The 26,231-nt window shown below is 39.0% G+C and overlaps 3 protein-coding genes across 6 annotated transcripts; 1 reads left to right on the top strand and 2 right to left on the bottom strand.

The window, feature by feature from the left end:
- The first annotated feature begins 165 nt into the window (after positions 1–165).
- LOC139613359 (myelin-associated glycoprotein-like) lies at positions 166–7,912 on the top strand. 2 transcript variants are annotated; one of them, XM_071469938.1, is made up of 12 exons: positions 166–521; positions 633–675; positions 1,200–1,268; positions 1,518–1,886; positions 1,972–2,268; positions 3,524–3,781; positions 3,871–4,131; positions 5,111–5,377; positions 5,476–5,772; positions 5,848–5,935; positions 6,110–6,179; positions 6,797–7,912. In XM_071469938.1, the coding sequence occupies exons 3-12, from the start codon at positions 1,223–1,225 to the stop codon at positions 7,115–7,117; spliced, it is 2,274 nt and encodes a 757-aa protein (XP_071326039.1). In that variant the 5' UTR covers positions 166–521; positions 633–675; positions 1,200–1,222; the 3' UTR covers positions 7,118–7,912. The 2 variants fall into 2 exon arrangements, with proteins under 2 accessions (XP_071326039.1, XP_071326038.1); XM_071469937.1 differs by having other exon boundaries at positions 5,476–5,935.
- Positions 7,649–18,981, bottom strand: LOC139613358 (B-cell receptor CD22). 2 transcript variants are annotated; one of them, XM_071469935.1, is made up of 17 exons: positions 18,525–18,981; positions 17,638–17,711; positions 17,124–17,546; positions 16,066–16,344; positions 15,230–15,475; positions 14,688–14,948; positions 14,268–14,567; positions 13,292–13,570; positions 12,239–12,508; positions 11,833–12,099; positions 11,524–11,605; positions 11,359–11,425; positions 11,129–11,268; positions 10,820–10,886; positions 9,325–9,419; positions 9,170–9,236; positions 7,649–8,821 (listed from the first exon to the last, which is right to left on the bottom strand). In XM_071469935.1, exons 2-17 carry the CDS (start codon positions 17,690–17,692, stop codon positions 8,603–8,605), a joined length of 3,117 nt encoding a protein of 1,038 aa, XP_071326036.1. In that variant the 5' UTR covers positions 17,693–17,711; positions 18,525–18,981; the 3' UTR covers positions 7,649–8,602. The 2 variants fall into 2 exon arrangements, with proteins under 2 accessions (XP_071326036.1, XP_071326037.1); XM_071469936.1 differs by lacking the exon at positions 17,638–17,711 and having other exon boundaries at positions 18,525–18,980.
- On the bottom strand, positions 18,209–25,826 carry irgq2 (immunity-related GTPase family, q2). Of its 2 annotated transcripts, none has more exons than XM_071469950.1 (3): positions 25,175–25,826; positions 20,892–24,906; positions 18,209–20,169 (listed from the first exon to the last, which is right to left on the bottom strand). In XM_071469950.1, the coding sequence occupies exon 3, from the start codon at positions 20,165–20,167 to the stop codon at positions 19,028–19,030; it is 1,140 nt and encodes a 379-aa protein (XP_071326051.1). In that variant the 5' UTR covers positions 20,168–20,169; positions 20,892–24,906; positions 25,175–25,826; the 3' UTR covers positions 18,209–19,027. The 2 variants fall into 2 exon arrangements, with proteins under 2 accessions (XP_071326051.1, XP_071326050.1); XM_071469949.1 differs by having other exon boundaries at positions 20,884–24,906; positions 25,175–25,564.
- Positions 25,827–26,231: the final 405 nt, after the last annotated feature.

The following is a 26,231-nucleotide window of genomic DNA, read 5'->3' as shown; positions in this document are numbered from 1 at the left end:
CTTGACTTTCTATTTTAGTAATCAAATATTTATATATATCCTTGCACTTGAACTCACTGGATATTACTGTGTTTTTACTCAGGCCTTATTGCAGCTCCTATTGTTTCTGTGCACTTCCTGTTTACTGTAAAGTAACCTTTGATGAAACAGTGAGGCGCCAATTTATTTTATTTACAAATGCTAATAATTCATCCTTCAATCACACAATCACACTGAATAGATGCACTGCAGGAAATACATTGTTCAACAAGTTATTCTTATCTTACATCCCTCCGAAAAATACTATCACACATTTGTATTTTATTGTAAAATGCTGCTTAGGGTTAGGAATGGTGTTATTCCCTTAGAAAACAGCTGAAGAGATTTGCATTTGTGTAATACAGAGAGTATCAAAACCCTGTTGTTCTGCTGAGCGCTCCTCCCCAGACAAATCTTACAAGAGCTGAGTGTGCCATTCAGACATGCCACCAGTTGGACATGACTCAGTTGTTGGATTATTACCACTGACCCCTTCAATGCTGGTAAAACCTTTATTATCTGGTTCTTCAGTTTAAACAGAATTTACTGTATGATTCAAAATTAGTAAAATAATTTGATGTTAAATCTCAAATATTCTCTTTTTTTTCCCCCAGAAAATAAAGACACTGTATGCTGAATATCATCGTTGGCTTTAAGGTAAGACTTCATCTTCAGAAAACTGCCAGCTGTAAAACGTTATCACATAACTTATTCATGCATTGTTTAAAAAAAAAAAAAAAAAAAAAAAAATTACCTAAAAAAATTATGATTATTCTCATTCTTTCACAAACACATTTTTAAATGTTTTTTTATTTTACTAACTCACACAATGCAAACTGAAAAAAAATGAAATAGTACATAGTACATCCAATCTTGCATGTTCATCATTTCCTCCTCTTAATAATTAGATCAGCAACAATATTATCACACTGTGCTATAACATATATAATATATAACATACAAAAGCAACATTGATATTTCCACCTATCTTTTATTATATGACATATAAAGGTCATCTCTACCCTTTGTAGGCTTCAAACAATATTCAGAAAATAACATTGGCTACTTAAAGTTAAAAAAATGTATTTACTTTATTAAAAAAGTGCAAAAAAAGTGTCAAGATAGTTAATTATGACAGTTAACCAGAAAATAATTAATGTGAACTGATCTTTTCTGTATAGCATCATCAGACTGACAGAAAAGCATGAAAGGTGCTATAAAGGTTTTCTTCATATGCTGTCTACTTCAAGGTAAAACTGTTTATACCTGTATTGTCTCTCAAGTATTGTAAGATTTGCTTTTGTCTTGACATTTACTTTTTAGCCTTCTCTGCTTGGATTTTGAATGGTTTAATTTCCTCTTTAACAATGAGTTTATCATTTTTTCATCATATTTTCTGTTGCATTTTAAGACATTAATTTATGACATCTATGACTTGTCAGGATACTTGTTTTTGTGTTCACCCTTACAGATGTTTATTTTTTCTTGTTTCACCTCAGGTAGCTTATGCCAGCACTGGGCAGCGTTCATGCCCCAGACAGTGGAGGGACTGAGTGGATCCTGTGTGATCATCCCCTGCAGTTTCAGCTTGCCCTCAGAATGGGATCAACACCTGGATGAATCGTGTAAAGCCATATGGAAGAGAGGCAGCTGGAGCCGCACACAGGTGTTTGACTCCAGCCTCACCGGAGCAAGTGCAAGCTTAAACATCCTGGAAGGAAACCTAACGGGGGTCCTGCGTGACAAGGACTGCACCACCATCTTCAACAACCTGCCATCGAACCATTATGACAACTATTACTTCAGACTGCAGTGTGACAACTCGCTCAAGTTCAACTTTCAGACAAGTGTCCTTATCACTGCTCAAGGTTTGTGTTATGCGCTGTTACTTTTGTATACACAGACCCATCTTTTGGTATCTGTCGCCAATTCTTTGTCGTCTTTCCTCCTCAGATTCACTCCCCAAACCTGCTCTAAATCCATCCAGGCTGGAGGTAGAAGAAGGCACCCCAGTGAGGTTGAACTGCTCGGCTGTTGCTCCCTGTCCCGTTCTCCCTCCAGCTCTGACATGGACACCCAGTATAGGTGACATTGAGGAGAACATGGAAAGTAAATCTGTGACCTCTGTTATGAACTTCACTGCTTCTTACCTCCACAATGGGCAGAAGATCTCCTGCACCACTCTCTACAACAGACAAGCTGGGAACAGTGACCTTCTTTATGAAAAAAGCCTGACCCTACGTGTTCTTTGTAAGAAGTAGTTTGCAGCATTTCCGTTGTTGTTGGGTGTCGATTCATTTCACATCATTATCACCTCATTGTGTTATATTTTATAGGATGTTACGACATGTGAAAAGCAACATTTGGATGGTGTATATCCTCCTACAGCATAACTTCATTTATAACATTTATAACTGTATACATACTTAATTACTACAGTTTATTTTCTGCAAAAGGGTTTTTCACAATCTGGTAACTCAAAAGTTACATAACTTATTAACACAAGTAGTTACAACTGGTAAACCGTTTAACATTTTGGGATATACATGTTTGTGCAGAGTGATAGATTCAGCAGCTGATTAGCTTAGCTTAGCATAAATACTGGAAACAGCCTGGTTGTTTCCAGTGGTGAGAAAACAGCCTGCCACCGTCCCTAAAGCTCACAAATTGCATCATATCTCATTTGTTAAATCATAGTAGAATCTCCGCTGGTTACCTTTGGTTTTTCTACAGGTTGGGCACCTCACATCAAGAAAGATTTCCATTGTAAAAAGTTCAAGTTTGCATCCTGTTAAAGTGTCTCCTCACAGTCCAAAGACCTGCAATTATACGGATTTAAAATGCCCTCGTAAATTGCCCAGTGGATGGGAATGTGAGTGACTGCTGAGCGAGCCTGCAACTGGATAATATGTAGAGAAATTAATTAAGTGATGAATGTTTAAAGCAGCGCTAATCAATTTTTTAATATTAATAGTGGGTCAAAAGATAAACTTACTGTAAAAGATGTGGCCCATGCTGAACCCACAAGCTAATATCATGTGTTCTCAGCTCTACAAAGCTTTTTCGTGTGTTTCTATTCATTTTATTTTATTTTGTGGCTCGGAGAACTTTATTATTTTGGTCCTCCCTCACCACTCAAATCAGTGTCATTTCCAGCTATTTTATTAGAAAAAGCTCTAATAAACCCGCTGAAGTTGGCAGGCAGACAAAGTTAGTGACTAGCTGGTGAACATAGTGAAGTATTTAGCAGCTAAAATGCCAGTTGTCCTTAGAAGTTGGTGGTGGTGGAGACAAAAACAGAGTTAAAAATTTTGGACTAGGATTTGTCAGGTGGCCAGACACAAATCCAAATGAATGATAATGTTGCTCTGTGTTTATTGATGTGAAAAGAGGCATCTGTTTGCTAACACATTCACCATACCAACTATATGCCTTGTTGTGCTGCCCCCAAGTGGACACAGAATCTATTTATGGTGGTTTAAACAATGTCAAACTTCTTTTCCAGATCCTCCAAATAACACATCGGTCAGTTACCTTGGTCCTGTAGAGGAGGGCAGCTCGGTGACTCTGACTTGCAACACTAATGCATATCCAGCTGTGGACAGCTACACCTGGTACAAAGTGGATGGAGATGAGGTGACAGCAGTGGGTTCAAAGAAGAAGCTTTCGACCACAGTTTCAGAGGCCGACAGCAAATTTTACTGTACAGTCAGTAACAAACATGGAGCCCAGAACTCGTCCATCACTCAGATAGATGTACAGTGTAAGTCAGACTGAAACAGAAACACACACAAATGACAAATATCAGCCAACTGCATGGACTGAACCCACACTTTGCATTTGTTTTTCCAGTTGCTCCCAAGGATACAACAGTAATCGTCGATCCTACTGGTGCAATACTGGAGGGCAGCTCTGTTTCTCTGTTCTGCAGGAGCCGTGCCAACCCACCTGTGACCAGCTACACCTGGTACAGAGATGGTGAAGAGGATGATGAACGTGGACCGACCTTAGTCCTAAATGACGTGGACCCGGGCCATAGCAGTGACTACCACTGTGAGGCAAAAAATGATCTGGGAGAAGAAGTTTCAGCCACAATTCAGCTGGACGTTCAGTGTAAGTTCAGTTTTCACAGTAAAGATGTTGAATTCCACTGATAACAAACAACAGAACTGTATGTTTCCACTGAGCTCAGATGCTGAATATGACTCTACTGTACCATACATCCAGCCCCAAACATGATCTAGGGCCAAGACTCAGTCAGAGAGTGTCTGGAGCACGGACAGTAATGCATTGTCGTGTTGCGTGACAACCTCAAAATCCTTTCTATGTCAGTGGTCCATCATGACTGAGCTCTGCTGTGTGTCCACATGTATGCCAGTGTGTTAATTTATGTGTGGATGTTTTGTTTGGTTTGAGTCCTCATTAAAATGTCATTTCCAGCCACAGAGATTGAAGACGTACTCTCTGTTTAATGAAAAGACGGTTTTATATAGAATTTGGAAGCATTAACATTTAAACCTTTATAGAGCCTGGCACTGGTACACAAACCCCCAGTTTTCTCCTCATACATGATGAGTTTTTCTTTTGCTATTTGCTTCAATTATTAAAATACACTCTAGCTTACATCAGTAATTCACCACCACTAAGTAAGATGGTCGATTTCATTATAACTGGAAGTATGAAAAAATATTCATCTTATTTTATTGTGAAGGACTTAATCCCAAACATGGTGAATTAAACATTTCACCTAATGAGGTTCAAACTCCATTCTTGACCTTGGAAACATGAAACTCATCAGCAGATGGTATGTTCCCAGTTGTCGTGGAACTGTAGAAAAATTCCCTTTTTTCCTCAGCATTTGATGGACTTTTTCTTCATGTTTGCTTTTTGCTTTTTTGTTTTTTTAGTCAAGACATGCCCTATTAGAGAAACTGTCTTAAAGAGGTACACAAAAGTCTATGTCTCAAAAAACAGAACGGAAAACAAACGAAAAAAGAACTTAATAACGAAATCCCCATGTGAATTGGTGAAGCACTACACACCCAAAAAGGTGCATTCCTTGAAGCGCTAACAGGCACACTGTATCTTTCAGATCCCCCCATGAACACCTCAGTTTTGGTTGACCCCTCTGGCCCAGTGCTGGACGGCAGCTCTGTCACTCTGACCTGCACAAGCGTCGCCAATCCAGGAGCGATGAACTTCACCTGGTTCAGAGTAGCTGGGAGAGAAGACGAGGTGGTGGGTGCTGAGCCAGACTTCACCTTCAATGTGACCAAACTCTCCGAGGATCAGTATTACTGTGAAGCTCTGAATGTGCATGGAGCTCAACACTCAGAGCCTACCAGTTTTGATGTCATATGTGAGGGTTATTTATTTATTTATCATCGCACACTTTTATTTTTCTCCAGAGGTTTGCTTGAGCAAGCAACAAATAGCTAAATACCTTCTCCTTCTCAGTTGTTCCAGAGATCCTGCCTTCCTCCCGCTGCATCAAGATTTTATCCCAGGTTCGATGTTCCTGTGACAGCCAGGGCAACCCGCTTCCCTCCCTGGTTTGGGAATTGGCTGGGGAGCCTGTCAATCACTCTGCTGACATCCCGATCAGGGAAGTTCCCCTGGGGAACGAGGGTATGAGGAGCATCATCACTCTATACCGCCTGGACGAAGACATGCCCTCTCTAGTCTGCGTCAGCACCAACTCACTGGGCTCTGACAGTTTTGCGTTCAATGTGTCCTCCAGTGAAACCCAGCTAGGTAGAGGAATCTGCAGGGTACCGTGTTTATATTTGGCTTTTCTTTTACCTAATTCGCTTTGTCTGGTCTTTTCAGGTCTCCATACTGTGTCTCTGTTGATCGGCTCTGCAGCAGGAGCACTGGGGATGCTGCTGGTGTGTGTCCCGCTGTTGCTCGTTTGCAGGTGAGGAACACAAAAACACAGCTAACAGGACATTTTATTGACAGGTTGGAAACAGTAGAGACACATTTTGAAGTTGCAGTTGGACATATGACTCATATAGGACCATGAAATAAGAGATTTTAAAAATAATAAAAGATTGTACATAATAACAATGACTGCTTGTGTTGGTCTTAGGAGAAGGAAAGGCAGCCTTTCACCTGGCCAGGCACAGGTGGACACTTCAGACGTTTTAGTCACTAATGAGGTGAGTTTATGTCCCTGCGCAATAATATATGTGTATACAAGAGGTGAGCATAGATACACCTTCATGCAAGTGCCAAATGCACTGAATTTTCTGAAGTTAAATAGTTCAGGATTTTAGCTTTTGTGTACCATGCAAAATGTGTTGTTTGAGAATCAAATACTTGCTCACTGTAAGCTTGAGAGGTAAGTGTCATCCTTCATAGATAAAAGGGCAGCTGTGATGAGCTTGAATTCATTTCTGTGTACAATGGATAGCAAAGATGACAATGGAAAAACATGGTTTTGAGTCCTAATGCTGCAGCAGCCTCTCCTCTGTTGTCCATCCGCCTACTTATACTGCTGTAAACAACAAAAATAAAGTTTGTACCTCCATCATACAGCTGGTTTTGGCATATTTTGCCAGCTTTGCACACTGTCTACTGTGAACAGAATGTAGGTGATTCTCAGATACATCGCTGCGTCTTGCTTGCAAGTTGAAATGATAAAATGTTAAATGGCAAACCAGCTTATAGTGTACTTTCAACAATGGGGCAGATGTCAACTAACTGGACTTAATTGGGCAAAAAGAAATTATTTTCTTCACCATTACTAAAGCAAATTGTTTTTGTTTCCCTGTAGACTAACCCTTCACAAGTAGATGTCATTCATGTCAATAAAGCCATTCTGGAGGCAGAAGGAGGAGGAAGCAAGACGGACCCACTCCACTCTGCCAATGTGGACATTAATAAACCCCAGGTCAATCCAGAGGCTAAGCTCGGGGAAGGGGAGATCAAAGGCCTGGCCCCCAAGACGACGACATATGCTGAGATCTGCCTGCACTCCGGAGGACGCAATGGTGGAGACGCAAAAGGAGCAGACACAGTTGCAGACACTCATTTGGGACAAGGGAAAGGCGGTGATGGTCTTATGGGACAGGTCAGTGACAAGGTGATGGCTTAGCTTTAGGGGAACTTATGGCTGAAACACAGGATTCTGGCCTTTAAACATCTACAGAACTTTACCATATCGAACTTTAGTTTTGAGCTGTCGACAGAAACCCAGCTGAGAATTCTGGGTAGAAAAACTTCTTAAAGGTGGAGTAACATCTGCACCACAAGCAGCAATTTTTGAACCGAGCAACAGTGATACCTGTGGCTTTCACCTCAACTTGTGACTGTTATCTCTGTAACCCTCAATCCGTCTTGCATGTCTTTACTGTAAAATGCTTGGCATAGTAAAAAAACCACAATAATATAAATACACTAGGTAGTTATATCATGAGACAGATTTCAGACCTAATCTGTATGCTAGGGTGTAACCTTTAACTTCCTCCATGTAGTTTAAGACAGAAGATAAATTGTGCCATATTTATCATGCTTCTGTATATATTCAGTATTTCAATGATAACTTTTGTCTCACAGTTCTGTTCATTTTTTTTTTTTCCTAAAATATTTGTGCAGAGTGAAAAAGCCCCACATAGAGATAGTGTGATATTTGTCAAACACTTTTTTTATTGATAACTTTTTTTTTTTTTGTTAAAAAACATAAATATGTTTGTGCTTCTTTATACAAACAAAAAAAGTAAATCTTCCTGCACTTAAGTTGGCAAGTCATACAAGAGCTACAGTCAAAGCAGGATATGAAATGGAGTGTTTTGCAACGCTTTGCAAACAAGCCTCATTACAGCCATTTTGTCATTTTGTGCTGGAGCGTGTTCACAAACTTCACAGTAATGCCAATAAACTTTAAAGTACATTTGTCCCCATATATTTTCTTTCATAACACTGGAGTTTGAATGAAAGTCTCTTATAACTGACACATATTTACATTTCAGGTACTGTGGGCCTGGATTAAGTTCACAACATTGGAAAGCAGAAATGCACTAAAAGTAATATTTTAGAACAAAAAAAACCAAAAACTGAAGAGCAGTGATTCCCAACATTTTTTGTCTGACATTCCAGCAGCCCATCACATGAGCTCAAGCAAATATACTATGTTTTTATGAATGGATGATAAACTGGATGTTATTTAACACTATGAAGTATATAAAAAATGTATTTTTACTCACTATTTCAACTTCCCTGCTTATTTGTTCACTAGTTTTCAAACACTCTTGATTGCAACATGTGGTGTTAATGTGTTGCAGTTGACTTACATTGGTTGGCAGCTAAAGTTACTGAATATTTACAATTAGCATTCTACCAATTTGTGATGCTATGTTTTATAAATAAATTACAATCTCTCTGTTTTAGTTTAGCTGAATTACTTCATTGTGCTTTCCACACATCCCCGGAGGTACCGGTACTCCTGGTCGGGAATCACTGCTGTTGAGTAATAAAACTATGGTTTGCTACACTAACACTGAGGATTGATCACAAATGTAATGCAGGATATCTAAGGAACAAGGTGGCTGTGTATGTAAAGTATCATAAGAAATATGTCAAGTCAGATTTTGACGTCAGAGTACTGAATCTCATCTTCATCAGAGGTGCTGGAGTCCGTGTTGGCTCTCTGACGTCCCGGCTTTGGCGTGAAGCTCACCTGTGTATAGTTGAGGTCCACTTCGCCTTCACTGGTGTCTGAGTCATCGCTTGATGGATTTGGAGATTGGTGTGCATGTTGTACACTGACGTTTTCATAGTCCTGCAGCTCCCCTTGTTCATTCTAGGATGACAGAGAGATAGTTACTAGATGGCTTGTGTCATAATTCCTGACAGTATCTGGCTGTGGTGCGCAACAAAATTCATATAAAACACACATTTGATTCTCGTGACAAATCGGAGAGAGGAGGAGTAAAACTACATTGAAATGTTTTTTTTGTTTGTTTGTTTTTTTTTTACTTAAAACCACAAATGTATCTTCTTATGAATATATCAAAACATTGAAAGAAATTTACATGTGGGACCTTTAAGAAACTAAACTACTACTAAACTACAACTATACAAAATGTTTTATAGACTGATATCATGTTAGAAACTCAGCCTGATGCTTAGAAGGATCATGGTTTCTGACCTTTTTATGTGGCTTTCGCTTGGACACCTTCGCATACACATCATCTTGTGCTTGCGCCTGTTTGTTACTACAAAAACAAATATCATCAAAAAATAAAATGCACAGTAATAATACCTTTCTTGTTCTAGTATTATATGAAAAGCATAAACTCTCACTTTGGTGTATTCCAAAAGTGCAGAGAAGCATAGTTGAGAGAATCATCCTGTGTGTGTCCACCTTGCTGTCTTGTGGGTTTTTGTGCAGCGGCAGCCTGAGCAGATGCAGACAGAAGACATCAGTGAATAACTCAGCAACTCAATCGGTCCATTCATGCTTTAACATGGTCGCTATAGGTTGTCTGTTAATTCATGGCTCCATAATACTGAATGATTAGTGTACTGACAGATAGCTTTTGACAGGACAAACAGTGAGGGCATAGCTGCAGTACACAGAGGGCAAAGCAACAGCTTGACCACTGAAAGAGACATCCGCCTGTCTGAAGTAGAGCGAGACAACAGTCATTATAAAAGACTGTAGACGTTTGTGTAGTATGTGTTTTGCAAACGCTCAGATTTTTTTGGATGTATAAAAAGCTCTAGAAATCCTGAAAGATGATGTTGGTAATGATGATGTTACTGTATTGTCTTGTTTGAGATCCTTGAATCCTGTGCACTCAAGTTAGGAAAATACCACCTTTTGGGACTTTGTGATATTGCAATTATAAAATGTAAATGTGCTTTTTAAGTTAGAGGTCATAAAAAATGTTTTGGAGGTTATTAAGATTGTCCTTGAATTGTAACCTCTGTGGTATATTTAACTCCACCATAATTATAGGTAGTTAGGGATACACTGGGCCTTTGCTCATTAAAACATAACTGAGAGGTTAATTAGTGACTAAAGTTTTTAAATACCTACAGCACAGTTTTACAGTTTTCAGAATAATTATTTATTTATTTATTTATTGATCTCCAGGGGGAAATTAGGTTACGTTACATTGTCTCCCTCAAGAATGAAAATCAACCAGCAAGAGACAAAGAATGATAAATAAGATTAAAAAGATAAAAAGATGCAGATAAAATATAACATAAACAATATGTCTAACTCTATAACAGAAAATATAAATATCTAGAGAAATATGTAAGGATATGTGCCACTACTATTGAAAGGTTAAAATATACAATATAAATATAAATATAAATGCAACAATATGTGGTGTAATTGCACAGTTTGTACATGACTGAAGCTGGACAACACTGGAGGACCTGCCTGACTCTGGTCAATAGTGTAACAGAATTAACCTCCATAAACACTGTTTCCTACAATTTCCATTATGCAACTCAGTAGCATTTTTCATTCGACCCTCTCTGCCGTTCTTAATCATCTTTCCAATGCATTCTTTTTGATATAAATCTGAAGGTTCAAAGCCCAAGCTGAGACCCCGAAGAAACCCTCAGGACATAAAGTGAGTTATTTTTTTAGACTTTCTTTAAAAGACTCTGAAGAGAACCACAGAAGAATCTTCAAGACTGTTTTCACAGGCTCATAACAGTTGGTTGACTGGTCCTTTAATAAAGTAATAAAGTTGAATAAATACCAAAAAAAGTCTTCAATAGTGAGTCTTCGACAATTTCTTTCATTCACTGTTTTCTTAATGAAGTTGTTGGGACTTGCCTGACTCATCTGTTTTCCGTGGGGCAGATTCACAGTGCTGTAAACGGTGTTGTTGTTGGATGCAGGCCTGCGGGAACAACAATGGTGATAAGAATGAAAACATGGGTACTCAGTGACTGACTGTAATAAATGACAGGGCAGAGTCTCATTGTGCCATTCATGTCTGAAGGATCTTAAATGGACGCTTTGACTCCAGCATGAGCAGCAGCCCATCCGGCTCTCTGCCCCTACAGAGTGCTCCTTGTCCTGAACGGAGACAGTGTGTGTGTGTGTGTGTGTGTGTGTGTGTGTGTGTGGCTGCTGTCTTACGTGCTGTCTGGATAAGGCTGGCGTCGTTGGGCCCTTGGACGGCACGGCTGGTCTGGCAGGAGGTCATCTCTGCTCCGGAACGGCTCTGCCAAGACAGTCTCATTCATCAGGTTCCCCCTCCTGGTGCCATTCCACCAACCCTGCATCAGTTAACACACAGACAAATATGTCATTTTTATCTACACGTGTTCAATAAAGAAGTAGAAAAGTTTGCACAAATGAATCATCACCAAAGAACCAAGAAAGGGTTGGTGTGTGTTCGTCGTTCCTTGTGGAATAGATTTTTTCCGCCTGTATCTGGAAACATAAAGGGACATGACAGTGGTTATACGTCAAATTATAAAATTTTTTTTTTTTTATTTTTTTATTAAAAGTAATTATTATTCATACTTTACCTGTAAACTAAGATAACTGAGAAAATAATGAGCAGGATGGCAAGACAGAGAAAGAAGATTTTAAGGATCATCACAATATCTCCTGTGGTTAAAAGAGACATAGCATCAGTGCATACAGCCTGAGCTGTGAACACAAAATGTGTAATTTTATCAGAGGGTGTAAATGTGTTGTGGCAAATGTGACATTAAAAAACCTCCAACATGTTTCCTGTACGAAAGCAATATGCCACACACACACACACACACACACACACACACACACACACACACACACACATCCACCCACACACGGCCTTGAAATACACTCACGGTTAAACAGCTCTACGGGGTCTGATGATTTTTCATTGATGTCATTTTTTGCGATGCAGTAGTAGACTCCTGGTTGGTTTGAGTACACTGTGTAGATCTGATTCATAGACACAAGTTCATCTCTTTCCTTGCTGTTTATCTTCTTGTACCAGAAATACTTGCTGATGGGGGGGTAGCTTTGACTGCTGCATCTCAGCGTCACAGAGCTCCTCCCGTCACGCTCCTGCTTCACTGCTGATCTTGTGATATTTGTGTGTTTTGGAGCGTCTAGGCAGGGAAATTCAAGAGAAATGAAATGAAATTATTTTTTATATACCTTAGTGTTCAAAGATCAAAATGTAGACTTCTATATGTTAGCCCCAGACTGTCCAATCAGAATTCCATCCACCATCACGACTGTACTCACACATGACTTTAACCTCAACTGGCTTTGATTTTCCAGTTCCAATTTCATTGGTGGCATCACATCTGTACAGTCCACTGTCAGAGGGTGCGGCAGACTTTATGGTCAATCTCTTAGTCTTCATAATGGTTTCATCTTTCCTGTCAGTCATCTTCACCCACGTGACAGAGGTCTCTGGTGGGTGGGACCGGGAACTGCAGTAGAGTGTCAATAACGTGTTTTCTTTCACAACAAGACCAGGTTGAGATGTTACTGTCACGTCTTTGGGAGTATCTGCATTTACCAAAAATAAAGTAACTGTCAGTCTTGAACATGGTCTGATTATGTCAGTTAATAATGGTCTATAGTGTTCACTATCATGACATCAAACATTTAATATCTGGATCTCATCATAATAATTGCATAATATACATTTTATTTAGTCAGAGGGAGGCAATTCAAGTCAAGCCTTAGTACATGTAGGTGGTAGAGTTAAAAAAAAGAAATAGGCCTCTATGTATCTATATGTAAGGAAGCATTCGTAATTTTTTACAAAAGCAGCACAATAGTATTAGCAGGAGAATGGACTTGAATTATCAAGGTAAAGTATTAATTTAGACTGGCTGTATATTGCTGGATCATTATTACTGATGATTCACTTTGTAAGAACTTTTTTAATGGTCAACGTGTAGATTCACATACTGTGCATACTGTTTGGTAGTTTATAACAATACATCATATTTTCTGCGCTGATTATATTTTTCTCAAAGTTTTATTCAAGTACTCTCAATAGTACTTGATTAAACATATGTAGTTACTTTCTGTAACTACTTTCTTTTCCCCAGGTGTTTAAGCTAGTGCTTCTATCCCATGTACGTTATGAGTCAGTCAGAACCAATAGTCAACAAATAAACTGGACACGTAACCAAAATGGCTTAATTTCCGATGGAAAGAATGAATGAGGAAGAGCTACTTTTGCTTTTTTCCACAACAAAATGTCCATAACTTGGTGGAAAGTTTTGGTTTGATATGACATGTTCGTTTAGTGAAAAGACAATGCACTGCTGAATCACTCACATTTCACCACCAAATTCCTTGGTTCGCTATGGCTTGAACCTTCGCTGTTTGTGGCACTGCAGGTGTAGAAGCCAGTGTGGGTTGAAGTTACATTAAAGGTGTGCTGGAGAGTGTTTCTGATACCGCCTTCAATGATTGCTGAAGGCCAAGGTGCCAATGTGGAAGTCTTTTCCAAGGTGAGAGTTGACAGTGGTTTACTTTCAACGGTGCAGGTGATGGTGATAAGCTGACCTTCTGTGACCTCATCAGGCATAGATACTGTGGGTGTGGTGGGAGGATCTGTGGAGAGGAAGCAGCTGCGTGCTTGATTTTCAGGAGGATTCATGCATTTTTTAATATGTTGCATGATATAACAACAGAAGTTCATGAACAGGAAGTCAATCTCCTAAAAGCTTTAACACTTACAGGTTTGACTCTTTAGAAAATATTCATTGTTTTCTGGCAGAGTTAGATGAAAAGGTTGATACCACTTTCATATCTCTCTGCAACCAACAGCAAGTTATCTTGGCTTAGCACAAAGACTGGAAACAGCTAGAAACAGCTAGCCTGGCTGTGTCCAATGGTAAAGAAGTCCCCAAAACCAACTCTGAGGTTCACAAACTGACACAAACTGTTTGTTTTCCTGTGTAGCAGCTGAAGAATTAAAATGATAATTAGCCATTTAATGTATAGTTATGTACTGCATTATGTCTTGGCTGGGGACAATAATGTCCTGGAGCCTTTCCTGGTTTTCTGGGCCTTTTGGGGGACTGCACAAGCCCCTGAACATCATGCCCACTGTTTTCTAAGCCAATTTCCAACACTTTTAATTTCTTATAGAATTTTTAGTCTTGTTGCATAGAGCCAGAACAGCTGCCGGGGAGCTCATCTACCATACAGGCATGAGAGTTACATCAGCCTAGATCTACAGTAATGAATATTCAATTTCATGTAAAAGTTTATCGAAACTTAAACATTACAGAACATAGTTACTTACACAATACTTCTATGCAAAATTTATCACTTTTATCCCCTGGTCCAATCCAGTTGGTGGCGTTGCACGTGTAACATGCTTCATCTGCTCTTTCAACACTCCTCACATGATGCCTGTTTTCATTAAATGTGCTGGATGTCCACCATGAGGTGTCAATCTGTTTATCATTGTTGTAACGGTGCCAGGAGTAAGTGTGCGGAGGAGGATAGGCCTCTGTGTTACAGATGAATGTGAGGGGGCTACCAACTCGCACTTTGCCAGTATTCAATCCAGGGATGGAAATGTGCGTGTTCCTCGGCCTGTCTGGAAAAAAACAGAAACAACTTTCAGTATGCTTTCATTGGTGATACAACCTGTACACCATCTTCTGTATTATCATCAAGTGTCTGACACACATACAGCACGAGGAAGCATGAAACTTACATTGAACCTTGATTTCAAGTTGTTCTGATTTTCCAATACCTACAGCGTTGCTGGCTTGACATGTGTAGTTGCCACTGTCCTCAGGCTCGATACTTTGAACAACATGTTTCCACGTCCGGCTAACACGATATCCATCCCTTAAGACGCTGTAGGCGGTAGGCTCTGGGTTGCTTCTCGTCACAGTACATGTTAAAATAATTTGATCTCCATCTTTAACGTCAGACATTAATGGAGTCATCTTTATCTCAACACGAGGCGCATCTGAAACAGAAGATTTCCCCTTCCTTTTTGTTTAACTCATAACGACAGTTCAATAAGAATAGAGTAGGACTGCTGTAAATGAAATGAAAAATAGACGTTTCTCATTCCGAATTTTACAAAGATGTGATAAAAGTACTGAAGCTTAAAAAAAAAAAAAACTACAGCAGTACCACCAACACACCAAGTGGATATAAAATGTGATGATTATTTGTTAGTAGGAAAATGAAGTCTACAATGGAGGAGATGAAATAAATTCAAGGAAAAATATAGGAAGTACTCACATGTAACAGTAATAACGACTGATTGTGATTTAACTCCATGTTTGTTCTGAGCTTTACAATGGTACTCTCCACTCTGTGAATACTGAATTGATGTGATAGTCCAATTTGCTCCCGAGCTCTGCACCTCTTCTCCTTTAACCCAGGAGAAGATGGGTTGAGGATTTCCTTTGGCAGAGCAAGTGAGAGTCACCAAATCTCCTTCCTTGACAGTTTGAGAGCTCGGTGCCAATATGTCTCTCGGACCATCTGCGTCAACAAAATCAGTACAAGTAAGGAGAAATCAGTCTACATACAGCAAGCGTGGGTGGATTGTCAAAGCAAATCAAATACGTATAAGAACTGAGACATACTTGATTGAGCCATGTTTGATTTAGTCCCAGTAAGGAGTTATCGATACATTTGGCAAGCACATTAATCGGGTACAGATATCCTGCTTTAAAGTGGTCACACTAGTGTTGTACAAATTATGCAAAACGCAAAAATGTTGGAGCATGGAAACTGTGCTGCTGTTTTGTTTTTTTTTTAACATACTCAAATACAATTACAGTACTATCAAAAAGCACATAACTAAGTAATCCATTAGTGTTCTTTTCCAAAACATTACATGTCTAGTTTAATACCAAAACCTCATTAAGAAATGTTAATGATTTCTAAACTGAGATGCCATCTCAGTTAAAAATGCCGTCTTGAGGCATGTAGAATTCTCATTCTGCATTTTTCAGCTGTTTTCCAGAATCGTTTGAAGCGTTAGCTCGATTGACTGTTTGTGTCAGCAGTTACTATTTCTGCTCTAGCAAAAGAAGTGACATCAGTTAACTCTCCATTTCTGAACTTACATTCAACAGTGACAGTAATGTTCTGAATGAAATATTTGTCCGTGTTATCCTCTGTTTGGCATGAAAACACCTTCCCGTCATCCTCCCAGCTGGCTGTAAAGTGGATTGTGGTGCTTTTCTTATCAACGTGTGGAGACGTAGAGAAGGGTTTTGGGGGAGATTGGAAATCTTGAATTTGTGGGTTTGAACTACAGGAACTTAAAGTGGAGCATGTGAGTTTTATTGTGTCAGACTCGTTCACAGCAGGCGGTTTCTGAAAAGTGAGCAGGCATGGATTTTCTGAAAATATGAAAGACAGACAATATCAGCAGAAATATAATTAGGAATACACAGAATAGCAAATGCTAGTCAATTATAATACAGCATCACTACGAATACATGTTTTAATTCTTATAGAAACATTTATTTATATTTGGCCGGTAAACTATGCAGAGTGGAGCTTTAGCAAAACTGCTCTGGAGTCACAGTGAATGTTATGAGTTAAAACTAATGGATCCAAACGACCACAATCTCAAGTTAAAGCCGGTGATACACTAGATGACATTTTTTTAGTTTCTCTTAGTCTGTGACTCAAAAAATTTTTTTTAAATTAAATTATGCATTATTATGAGGAGATCAAAACTGTTACGCTCAACAGCCTACAGACTGCGATACTTAGTGTCAGTCAGATACGGCAACTCTGGGTATTCCTGCAGGTGCAAACAGGAGAGAAAAACCTGTCAGCTCCACACTAAATGTTTCCATCCTCACCCATGGGAAATAAGTCTAAATTAGATCAGATCATGTTGAACAACCTCAAAACCTCTCTCTTAAGAACTGGAATGAGATCATTTGTCTTGCTATGAAGACATTTGAAGCCCACCTACATGCACAAGAGTGGGGGAGAGCTGTGTAGTGGCTTGGCTGTTTCTAGACTGAACCTTTTTCCAGTGCTGTACATAAGTTTTAGGCATTTATTCTTATATGAATTCTTGATAACATATTCTTGATTTTATCTCAGTGTTTGCATAACTCCCTTTATTGCTCTGTATTTTCTGTATTCTGATCTTCATACATACCTTGAACTTTAAGGATCACATTTTTTTTAGTCATCCATGTTTGTGTTTTACTGTTTCCAACAAATCTGAAGGAATACTCTCCGCTGTCACTTTTTTTCAGGTTGCAGATCAAAATACTGCACAGTGGCTTTCGTACGGAATTCCAATCTTTCCATTTTGAAGTTGAAGAGCCAATATATTTGACCCTGTCTACAAAGTCTAGACTGACAGGACGTATTGAGTCATTGGCGCTGTAGATGATAGTGCCAGTAAAATCGTTATCCTTTTCATTCCATTTTCCATCCTTCATCCAAAACCAGTATGCACCAGCATGGTCAACATTTCCTACGACTTTGCATGTGATTTCAGCGCAGGACCCCTCTTTAGGTGTCAGTTCAAGAGGTGTTAGGTCAAAGGGAGGTTCTGTGTTAATTGCCAAAAAGTCTGTGGAAGTGAGAACACAAGTAGTAGACGTTAGTTTAATGCAATGTAAAAAGCAAACATTGTTGTCAAAAAAGAGTGATAAAATTCCTACTTTTTAATTGGACCAGAAATACCAACCACCCGATTGTCTGAGCATCCATTCTCATGTCGGACTAAAGCTTGATACTGAAACAAAAAAAAAAAAACAAAACAAAAAAGTGTGTGTGTGTACATAATTGTATACATCATAACATTTACATTACATTTTGTATTTACTGTAAACTAGTCTAAGATAGTGGAAGTTCCCAGTTTCAAGATTTTTCGTCTTCCTCTTTTTGTTAGTTGTTTGTACAAAGAACTGCGGAGGCAGAATTTGTCATTTAGTTTTATTAAAAATAGGTTGATGGAAAAAAAATTTAAAGATGGAATATTTAGACTACATGTGTTTTGTAAATCCCAGTTTACTGTAGTTGTACTTAATACAGCTAGGCCCATAACAAACATTGAACATTTGACTTATTACATTTTAAGACTTCAGGTAAAGGTTCAGTTTCTTTTCACTTTAATATGTAAAATATGATTTTTAATTTTTTTTAAATTTGACATCAGCTGCTCGTTTAAATCACTTTTGTTTGCTTCATCAGGCCTGCATATAAAGACGACCCTTAACACACCACGCACAGTGTGTTTAGCGCACAAACAGTAAGGTGCATTTATTGAACATTCTTCAAAATGTAAACCTGACATTGTCAAAAATAAATTCTGTGATTTTCAGATATTCTATATCATGTTGAAAATTGAATCAAGATCATTAATAATTTCCAATCAATTGAAAAGCTTCTTTAGAAATCAAAAGTGAAGCTTTCTCTAGACACAGACATCGTACTACCTTGAGATGAACCTTTACAGACAGAGATGACTTTTTCGGTTATATTAGGTAGAGGTAGAGGTAGAGGAAACATTTTAGACCAAAAGATACAAAAGTAAGCTTGTTCTTACCTCAGATGAACCACTTAAAATAGTCTGTAGCACACACTATCCCTCCTTGAGTCAGAATAAGATTTTAAAAAAGGAAGTTTTCACAGTTGACTTAAACCTTTAAAGAATTTGCATGGACAATCAGGCAAGCCAATCTTTCTGATAAATGCGAGAGCAGTTTCTTCCCCTTCGACTCTCCTGCTGTATGCATGCAGTGGAACTTCCTCTCACTTCCTCCATTTAAAGCCTTTGTTAATAGTGAAAACCACCGTTTATACTACGTGGTGAAGTCTCTTATACAGGCACAGAGCAGCTAACAATACTTGACATCTACTTGCAGAATTGATGCTTACTCAGCAGTTACAGCGTCTCCTTTCGAACTTCGTGCTCAGTAAAAACAGGGAAGTATCAAAGGATTTCTGAAGCATTGTCTAAATTGTGCATTTATTCTATCTCAAAACATAAAAGTGAGGGTGAACCACACATAAACAGGAAACATCGCATAAAGAGAAAAAACTTCAACTTCATTTTCCCTCCCCCTGAGCAGCAGCCACTATCTTCTCAGCATCGGCTGCCATTTCATCAATAGCACCATTTAAAGCTTGCAACATGGCTACGAAGGAGCGGCTGGCGGAACGGGCATGTCTGGGCATTGCCATCTCCACCACCTTCGATGAAACCGTGGCCAAGTCCTTTTCTGCTGCTGCCAGCCGCTTTTTCACTTCTCCTTTGGTGACCTCCACTGACAGTACACAAGTCCGCAGCCCCTTAAGTCTTGTGGGATCCATGCCTCGCTGTTGGGCCAGTCGCTCGACTGATGCGTTGTCCAGGCACAGAGATAACTGTGCTTTTGTCAGGATCCGCACTGCTACACTTGAGTCCACCATAGAGGCTACCATGGGAACGGGAATAGCCGACATCCCTCCAGATAGCGAGGCGGCCGCCCATACAAGTGCTTTGAATGCCTCCTTTTTCTGGGTGACCAGAGCTGAGGTGAGTGTCGGTAAAGCCAAGAGAAGGGCGTTGGCACGGATTTCTGGAAGGTCTCTACCCATGTCGTCCAACAGACCAGGGAAGTCAAACTTCTCCAGGGTGGAGGGTCTGACTAGATAGACTTTAGGCTGTGTCACACCCTGTGATGTCAGTATTTCCAAACTGGCTTTTCTCTTTCCTTCCAGAGTCTTTTCTGTATCTTCCACTGAAGCTAAGAGAATAAAGTATACTGTTTGTCGCTGCAGTGAACGGGCTTCCAAGAACACCTCCACGCTGTTAGGTTGGAGTTTATTTGTGAATGTCATGAAGACAGCATTGTAGCGGAGGAACTTCACTCTATCCATGTATCCCCCAGGTTCAAATGGGGAGGTGTCTGGCACAGGTGACAGGTCCCACAGACGAAAGTCAGGGTGTTTAGGGTTAGGATAGCCTGCCACGTCCTCTGAGACAACAGCGGATGAAGACGGAGCTACCCCCTCATCCCCAGGTCCGAGGCCGCGGAGGGAGTTTATGAAGGAGTCTTTTTCCTCCCCGCGGTTGCCCACCACAGCTAAGTTGATCCTGCTGATCAGAAGATCTTCCACTGCATCCTTGACATCTGATAACTTATTGTTCTCTATGGATTCTTTGAGCGTCTCAAGAAGGTTTAGGCCTCTAAAAACATCAGCCATTTCTGTGAAAGATAAAGACTGCACTCATTTGAAAAGTCACAACAAGCCCTTTAATATGACAGATAAGAACGCTCACTTGAATACTTGAAGACATATGTAAACAAAGCATAAAAACTGATCTACTTCACTATACTGGTAAGTGTAACAACAGTGATGATATCCATCATTAGAAAAAATAAAGCTTTGCAACAATGTAATATACACCTAGAAGAAACCAAGTACATATATACAGTCACTGCCAAATAGATTTACTTCAAAACTAAAAAAGTAAATTTTTTAGGTACTTTAAAATATTTAATAGTATATCCATTTTATGTTTCTACTCCAATACATTTCAGAGGGAAATATTTGAGCCTACAGTATACTGTCATGTCATACATCATTTATAGGTCATAGAAAATATTTTACTGCAGAATAAGTGCTTTTACTAGGTTACTTGACTTTTACTTAAAAGTTTGACTGGAAGACTTATTTGTAATGGAACATTTTTTCATTGTCTCATTGGTACTTTTACTCAAGTAAAGGATTTAATACTTCCTCCACCATTGCTTGTTTATACCTGACTTAAATTTTACATGGTCCATCAACACAAATACATATCAGAAGCTAAGCACCATCTAATAATCTACAGTAAAATGAAATATAAATGTGTATTGCTGCCAATTATCAGTAGGACCGTTTTGGTTCCTATTCAGCACAATACTGCACACACTCACCTACACACCTGGAGTTGAAGCAGCCCTCTGGTTGAAATGTGTGCTCCCAGTTGTCAGTTTCTTCTGGTTCCTCTGCAGCTTTGCAGCACTGACAGCGTCATGTTGATCTATTTAAAGTGTTTGTCGAGCTAGTGGAACATTCTAATCCTTTTAGCTGAGCCTTAATCCAAAAATCACTTTAAGCACATACATGCTCACTGTGTGAACTCAGCACTCAAACAAACAGTTATACATTTTGCTTTTTAATGAACCATTATTTGTGGTACAGTGACGTTTTTTTTTTTGTTTTTTTTTTTTAAAGAGCACATGATTTGAACATGATCCAAAATTATCATTAAGTTGAATCAATGTTGCCGCAATGTTGAAGATGCGATCTCAATAAATGAGATTAAGTCTTAAACAAGATGGAGGTGTCTAAATATACCTAAATATACCTCAATACCACAGGGGTGACGGTTGGGGTTGGGTCTTTTTCTTTTTTTTTTGTGGGTATGCTATTGTGTGGCTGTGGGTACCTCTTTCAATTTCAGTGTTTTCAGTATCTCTTTCAGATAACACAATCAGCAATATGACAGTTTTGTTTTGTTTTATTTATTATGAAAGCTGTCATGACCTCTCAAGACTTTTAGAAAGGTGTTTGCAAAAAAAAAAATAAAGAAAGAAAGAAAAAGGAAGAAAAAAGAGGAACAAAGTAATGTTAATCAGGTTGAGGGAGGTATGTATACTGCTTGTGAGAACCTCATGATCCAAGCTGCAGCATCTTTCTTCTCTTTTTAAGAGGAACCAAGTATGCAAACCACCTGGCACCTGCTTGGAGTTTCAGATGTTATCTTAGACTCACATCCTCTCACGCAATTTTCTCGTGAATTTATATCTTTTCTACACCAAAGTACATGTGAGCTAATTTCAAATGCAAAGGAATTGGATTTGATTTCAAAATTTAAAGTGCACAGTTTTAACAGTTCTCCCACAATAAATATTTGACTAAATAAATGAAACTGAAAATGTAAAACACTTACACTTTTCACATTTTCTCAAGTGTAACCAACCATAATAGCTGGGTGCAGGGATTCCCTGTTGTCACTGTGAGGTTGCTAGGCAACCAGGACGGAGTAATGCCTCAGTAACTATCCTAACATTACAATTAGTCATTTTTAGATTCCTTTTTTACATATGGAGTAACCAAACCAAACACAGTAGGCATTGATTTGTGACCTTTAGAGGTACCACTAGGTTGACTTTTTAACTCTCTGGCTCTACAGCCAGACTTGATGCACAGATATGTGAGTGGTATGTACCGTCTCTAGAAGAAAGCAATCAAGAGAATTTCCAAAAATCTTGTAATACTGCTTTAACATTGCTTGAAAATGAGTGAACTTGGACCATAGCATAGCATACAACTAAAGTTACAATAGCATATTGTTCAAAGGACCCTTGTAACACACAGTGTCTTAATAACAATTAAACATCTTTTTTTTCCCATCTTAAAAAGTTAATTTGATTTGATCTCTGTGGTTTCCCAGCTATTTCTTGATAATGATATATAGAATGAAATATAATAAAATAAAATTTCTATATACTGTAGTCAGTGCAAGCTGTTACAATGTGCGTGAATCCAGCATTAAAGGTCCCACATTTTATTTTTTTTTCTGTGTTGGTTTTAAGAACCAGAAACCATCTCAATATAGTTTTACATCTCCTCCCTCAGGCTTTTCTTTGAAGCAATAGCAAGAACGGGGTGTTTCGTTTCAGTCTCTGAGCCACTCTTCCTATTGGCTGACTCACAATCCACAGGTAATAAATTGTAGCGTCCTACTTTAGGCCTCAGCTGTGCTGTGGACTGCATAGTTGCAACATCACAAAATTAAGGATTCCTGGTAGCTCGTTTACAGGCACAATTTTTTCTTTATAATCAAAAACTTTCTACTATGTGGGACCTTTAACATTATCAAAACCGGTTTGCATCCTAAAAGTAACCCTGCAGAAATTTAAAGTATGAAAATGTGTCCTTGTGTGATTTTCTCAACAGCTTTTTTACCCTTCCTTTGACCTTTTTAGTCTTTTCAGTGTGTCATTAGTGCTCACATAGGTCATGGGGAGTAACGATTAAGTGGTGTGTATGTATGAGTTGCACATATTGTGAGCCTGCTTTTTTCATCTACTGTGGTTAGAGTTAGAATTTAAAAGGAAATGACAGCTTAACTTCCTGGTCCCAGATACATTTCTTTACAAATACTAATAAAAATCAATATTTCATGCGCTAATGTGGTAACTTATTATTAACTACTGTGTCACTGTGGTCACTGCTACTACAGGGTCAGTTTACCAAAAGTACTTGTTCTGCGTTATTACAGTTGCACAGGTTTATGACTAAGTGTTTGACTAAAGAGAAATCATAAAAAACATAGCGCCAAATGGTAGAAATAGTGATAGAAACTATACCCAGGACCATTCACATTATTGCAAAAAGGAGCTACAAGGAGCAAATTACAAAATAACTTTATGCTCAAACTACTAAGGCACAAAATCTTTAAATCTGACCCATTATGTCCATCACATTGGTATACAATGCCACATCCTCCCCTTCCCTCTTCCGTGGCATACGTTTTGTCTCTTTATCGCCCCCTATCATTGTCACCACCTGTTTGCCATCTCTGTCCTTTCTCTTTTCATTTCAGAATACTCTGTGTTTGTGTTCCTTGTGTGAGTTTCCTGCCTTTGTTGGACTCTGTCTTTTCATAACAGAGAAATCAATGTTGGAGTACTCCAAGTCTGATTTCCCTGCCTCCACAGCTCACCCTCCTCCAGCCACTTCTTGATTGTGGGTCTGATCATTTTCCACTGCCTGACCAGCATCTGTCTGTCAGGTGCAACAGAGAAATAATATGAGCCATGCATCAGCTGCTACACCCCCAACAACTGATATATTGATTAGAGGAGTGGACTGGCTCAAACCAATATGAAGAAGCATTAATGCTGCTAAAATCTCCTGCACTGCTGTTTGCCAGTGTCCTTTCCAATACTGCCACAAGGTGTCACCAAAGTCAGAGTCAAATTCCACACATTCGTGCTTTGAGTAATATGACCAGCTCTATAGATTTAATTACCTGATGACCCTCTTGACTGGTAACTAACACTTGAACAGATCAGTCATTTCGTTTTGCATGTTGCCCTTACCACGATTGATAAACATTTTCAATTACTGCAAATCAGTTTCCAAAGCATCTGACTCAGTTTTTTCTAGCATCTTTACAAATTATCTTTATAAATTTACATATCAACAAAGCCTGGAATTCAGATAAACAAAGTTCAATTATAAAAAGATAAATTGAACACAACATGAACATATAAGGGCTTAATTGTGTATCTGTGGTTTGTTCTCCCCGAACAGTAAAGAACTGCTTAGAGAAGTCAAAGATGCAATGATCAGCAGAATCAAAGACAATAAGTGCATGATGTAGAATATGGGGAATACTTTTATCTTAACAAAATTAGTCTTCAGTACTTACAAGCCACAGTTACACTGGCATACATAGTCAGTGTTGTGTTCAGAAGTTTTGCTGTGTAGATGTACTGTCCAGAATGTTCTGCTGTCACATTAGGGATGGTAAGACTGACCGCTCCAGTGTCTTTATGCAGGTCAGTTCCAGTTTCATTTTCCAGGTTTTTGTTCCAGCAGAGTTGAGTCCAAGTCTTAACAGATGGAGGAAAACTGTCGACACTCCAAGTCAGATTTAGAGTATCACCCTCCTTCCTGGTGATTTCAGATTTCTTCATATCAGACATCCTGTAAACTCAGACTGAGTTTTTGTGTCGTTCTCGGAGGAGTATTATCACTGGGTCGCTGCGACTCTGTTCAGATGAATCACATTTGTATCAAATTAAACTTTGAGAAGTGAAACTATTGTTGGTAGTAAAAGAACAGGGTATCACAACAGTGTCCAGCCTCATCTGTTTTTTCTGCTTCACTAAGGAAGATGCAAAATCCTTTCTGACAGCCCTCCATTTCTCTTGGCAGTGCAACTGTTAGTACAGGGAAGAAGAAACAAATAGGAATATAAGATGTATAGATAGACAATATAACAGGATATCTAATTGCTGATGAAGAGAGACTACTTTCACTGAAAGGTTGTAACATTATTGAAACACAACTGAACCTCAGAAAGGGCAAAAAAAAAGCTATTTTTGGTAGCATGAGACAAACACTTTCTATGAGGCTGATATTAGTCAGTCCTGGTGCCTCAGGTACCATGATTTCATAATAACATTGGATTAAAGGTAAACACTGTACCTGTATAGCATTGTAGACTTTCACAGCGAAGAGTACCACAGTCACCCAGATGAGAAGGCACATTCTAATTCGATGACCAAGAGACTTGGCCCCTCCCTCCGCAGGACAAACTTTCTTTCAGAAGCAGAAATATTTCATACAGAAAGTGCAATTAATCTACAGGAAGTTTGGTTGATCAAGCTGGGCCAGAAGTAGCTGCACAGATGACAGCACAGATGTCATTGCAGGATGTTGCATGTTCACCTTTTCCATACTTGTGACTAAATTTGACTAGCACTTTCCCCAGGGGCCTCACTTTGGACCCCTGCCAAGTGCTCAGCCTCAGCTCTGAACAATAAATATCCCTGCCCTCTGAGATGTCCCAGGCCCTTGTCTATCTCTGGCCCAAGACGTCCCTACTGAGGCCTGCCATGCTGCACAAATAAAGCCAAGAATTTGACAAAGCAATGTGTCACATTTCTTGGGGCATAATGACTCACCTCAATAGTTTTCATTTAGAAAAACATTTTAAAAAACAAGGCATATATTGTTTTACTTGTCTGTCTTTGCTGGCTTTTTTCCTGCTCTCCTCTCTACAGTGATCTGTTCTGCTGTGTGACTCTGTTATTAACTCACTCTTGCTATCCCTCTTCCTCCTTTGTGCAAGAGCACGTTGTTGCCCCTCTCATCAGACTGCTGCAAGTTCATACATTTAAAATCTATCATCATATATCCTGGGTATTTGTACCTTTAACACTGATTGATGAAGGAAAATGAAAGCGTTTTTGTTTTGTTTTTTGTATCACTTTAATGACTGTTTATTGATACAAAACATTTAGAAAAGGGAAGTTTATGGCAATTGCACAAAAAAAAAAAAATTCTTGAGTAACCAACCACCCAGTAGATTTTCTTTGTGCTAATGTTTCCATGACTCAGTCATCACGTAATTGTATTATGCAAAATAGATACTGTGCAAAAATGTGCTTTAACCAACACTGACTAATCTGTAGAACTGACAAATCCAGTATCTGCAGGCTGACTTATGAGGGTCAGAACATTCACATTGCAAATGCACATC

The sequence above is a fragment of the Trachinotus anak genome, unplaced genomic scaffold, assembly GCF_046630095.1.
Source record: "Trachinotus anak isolate AG129_WGS33_773 ecotype Australia unplaced genomic scaffold, CSIRO_AGI_Tana_v1 ptg000032l, whole genome shotgun sequence".
Taxonomy (NCBI): domain Eukaryota; kingdom Metazoa; phylum Chordata; class Actinopteri; order Carangiformes; family Carangidae; genus Trachinotus; species Trachinotus anak.
Note: the sequence above shows the minus strand (reverse complement) of the source record. Positions and strands in the feature narration are given on the sequence as shown.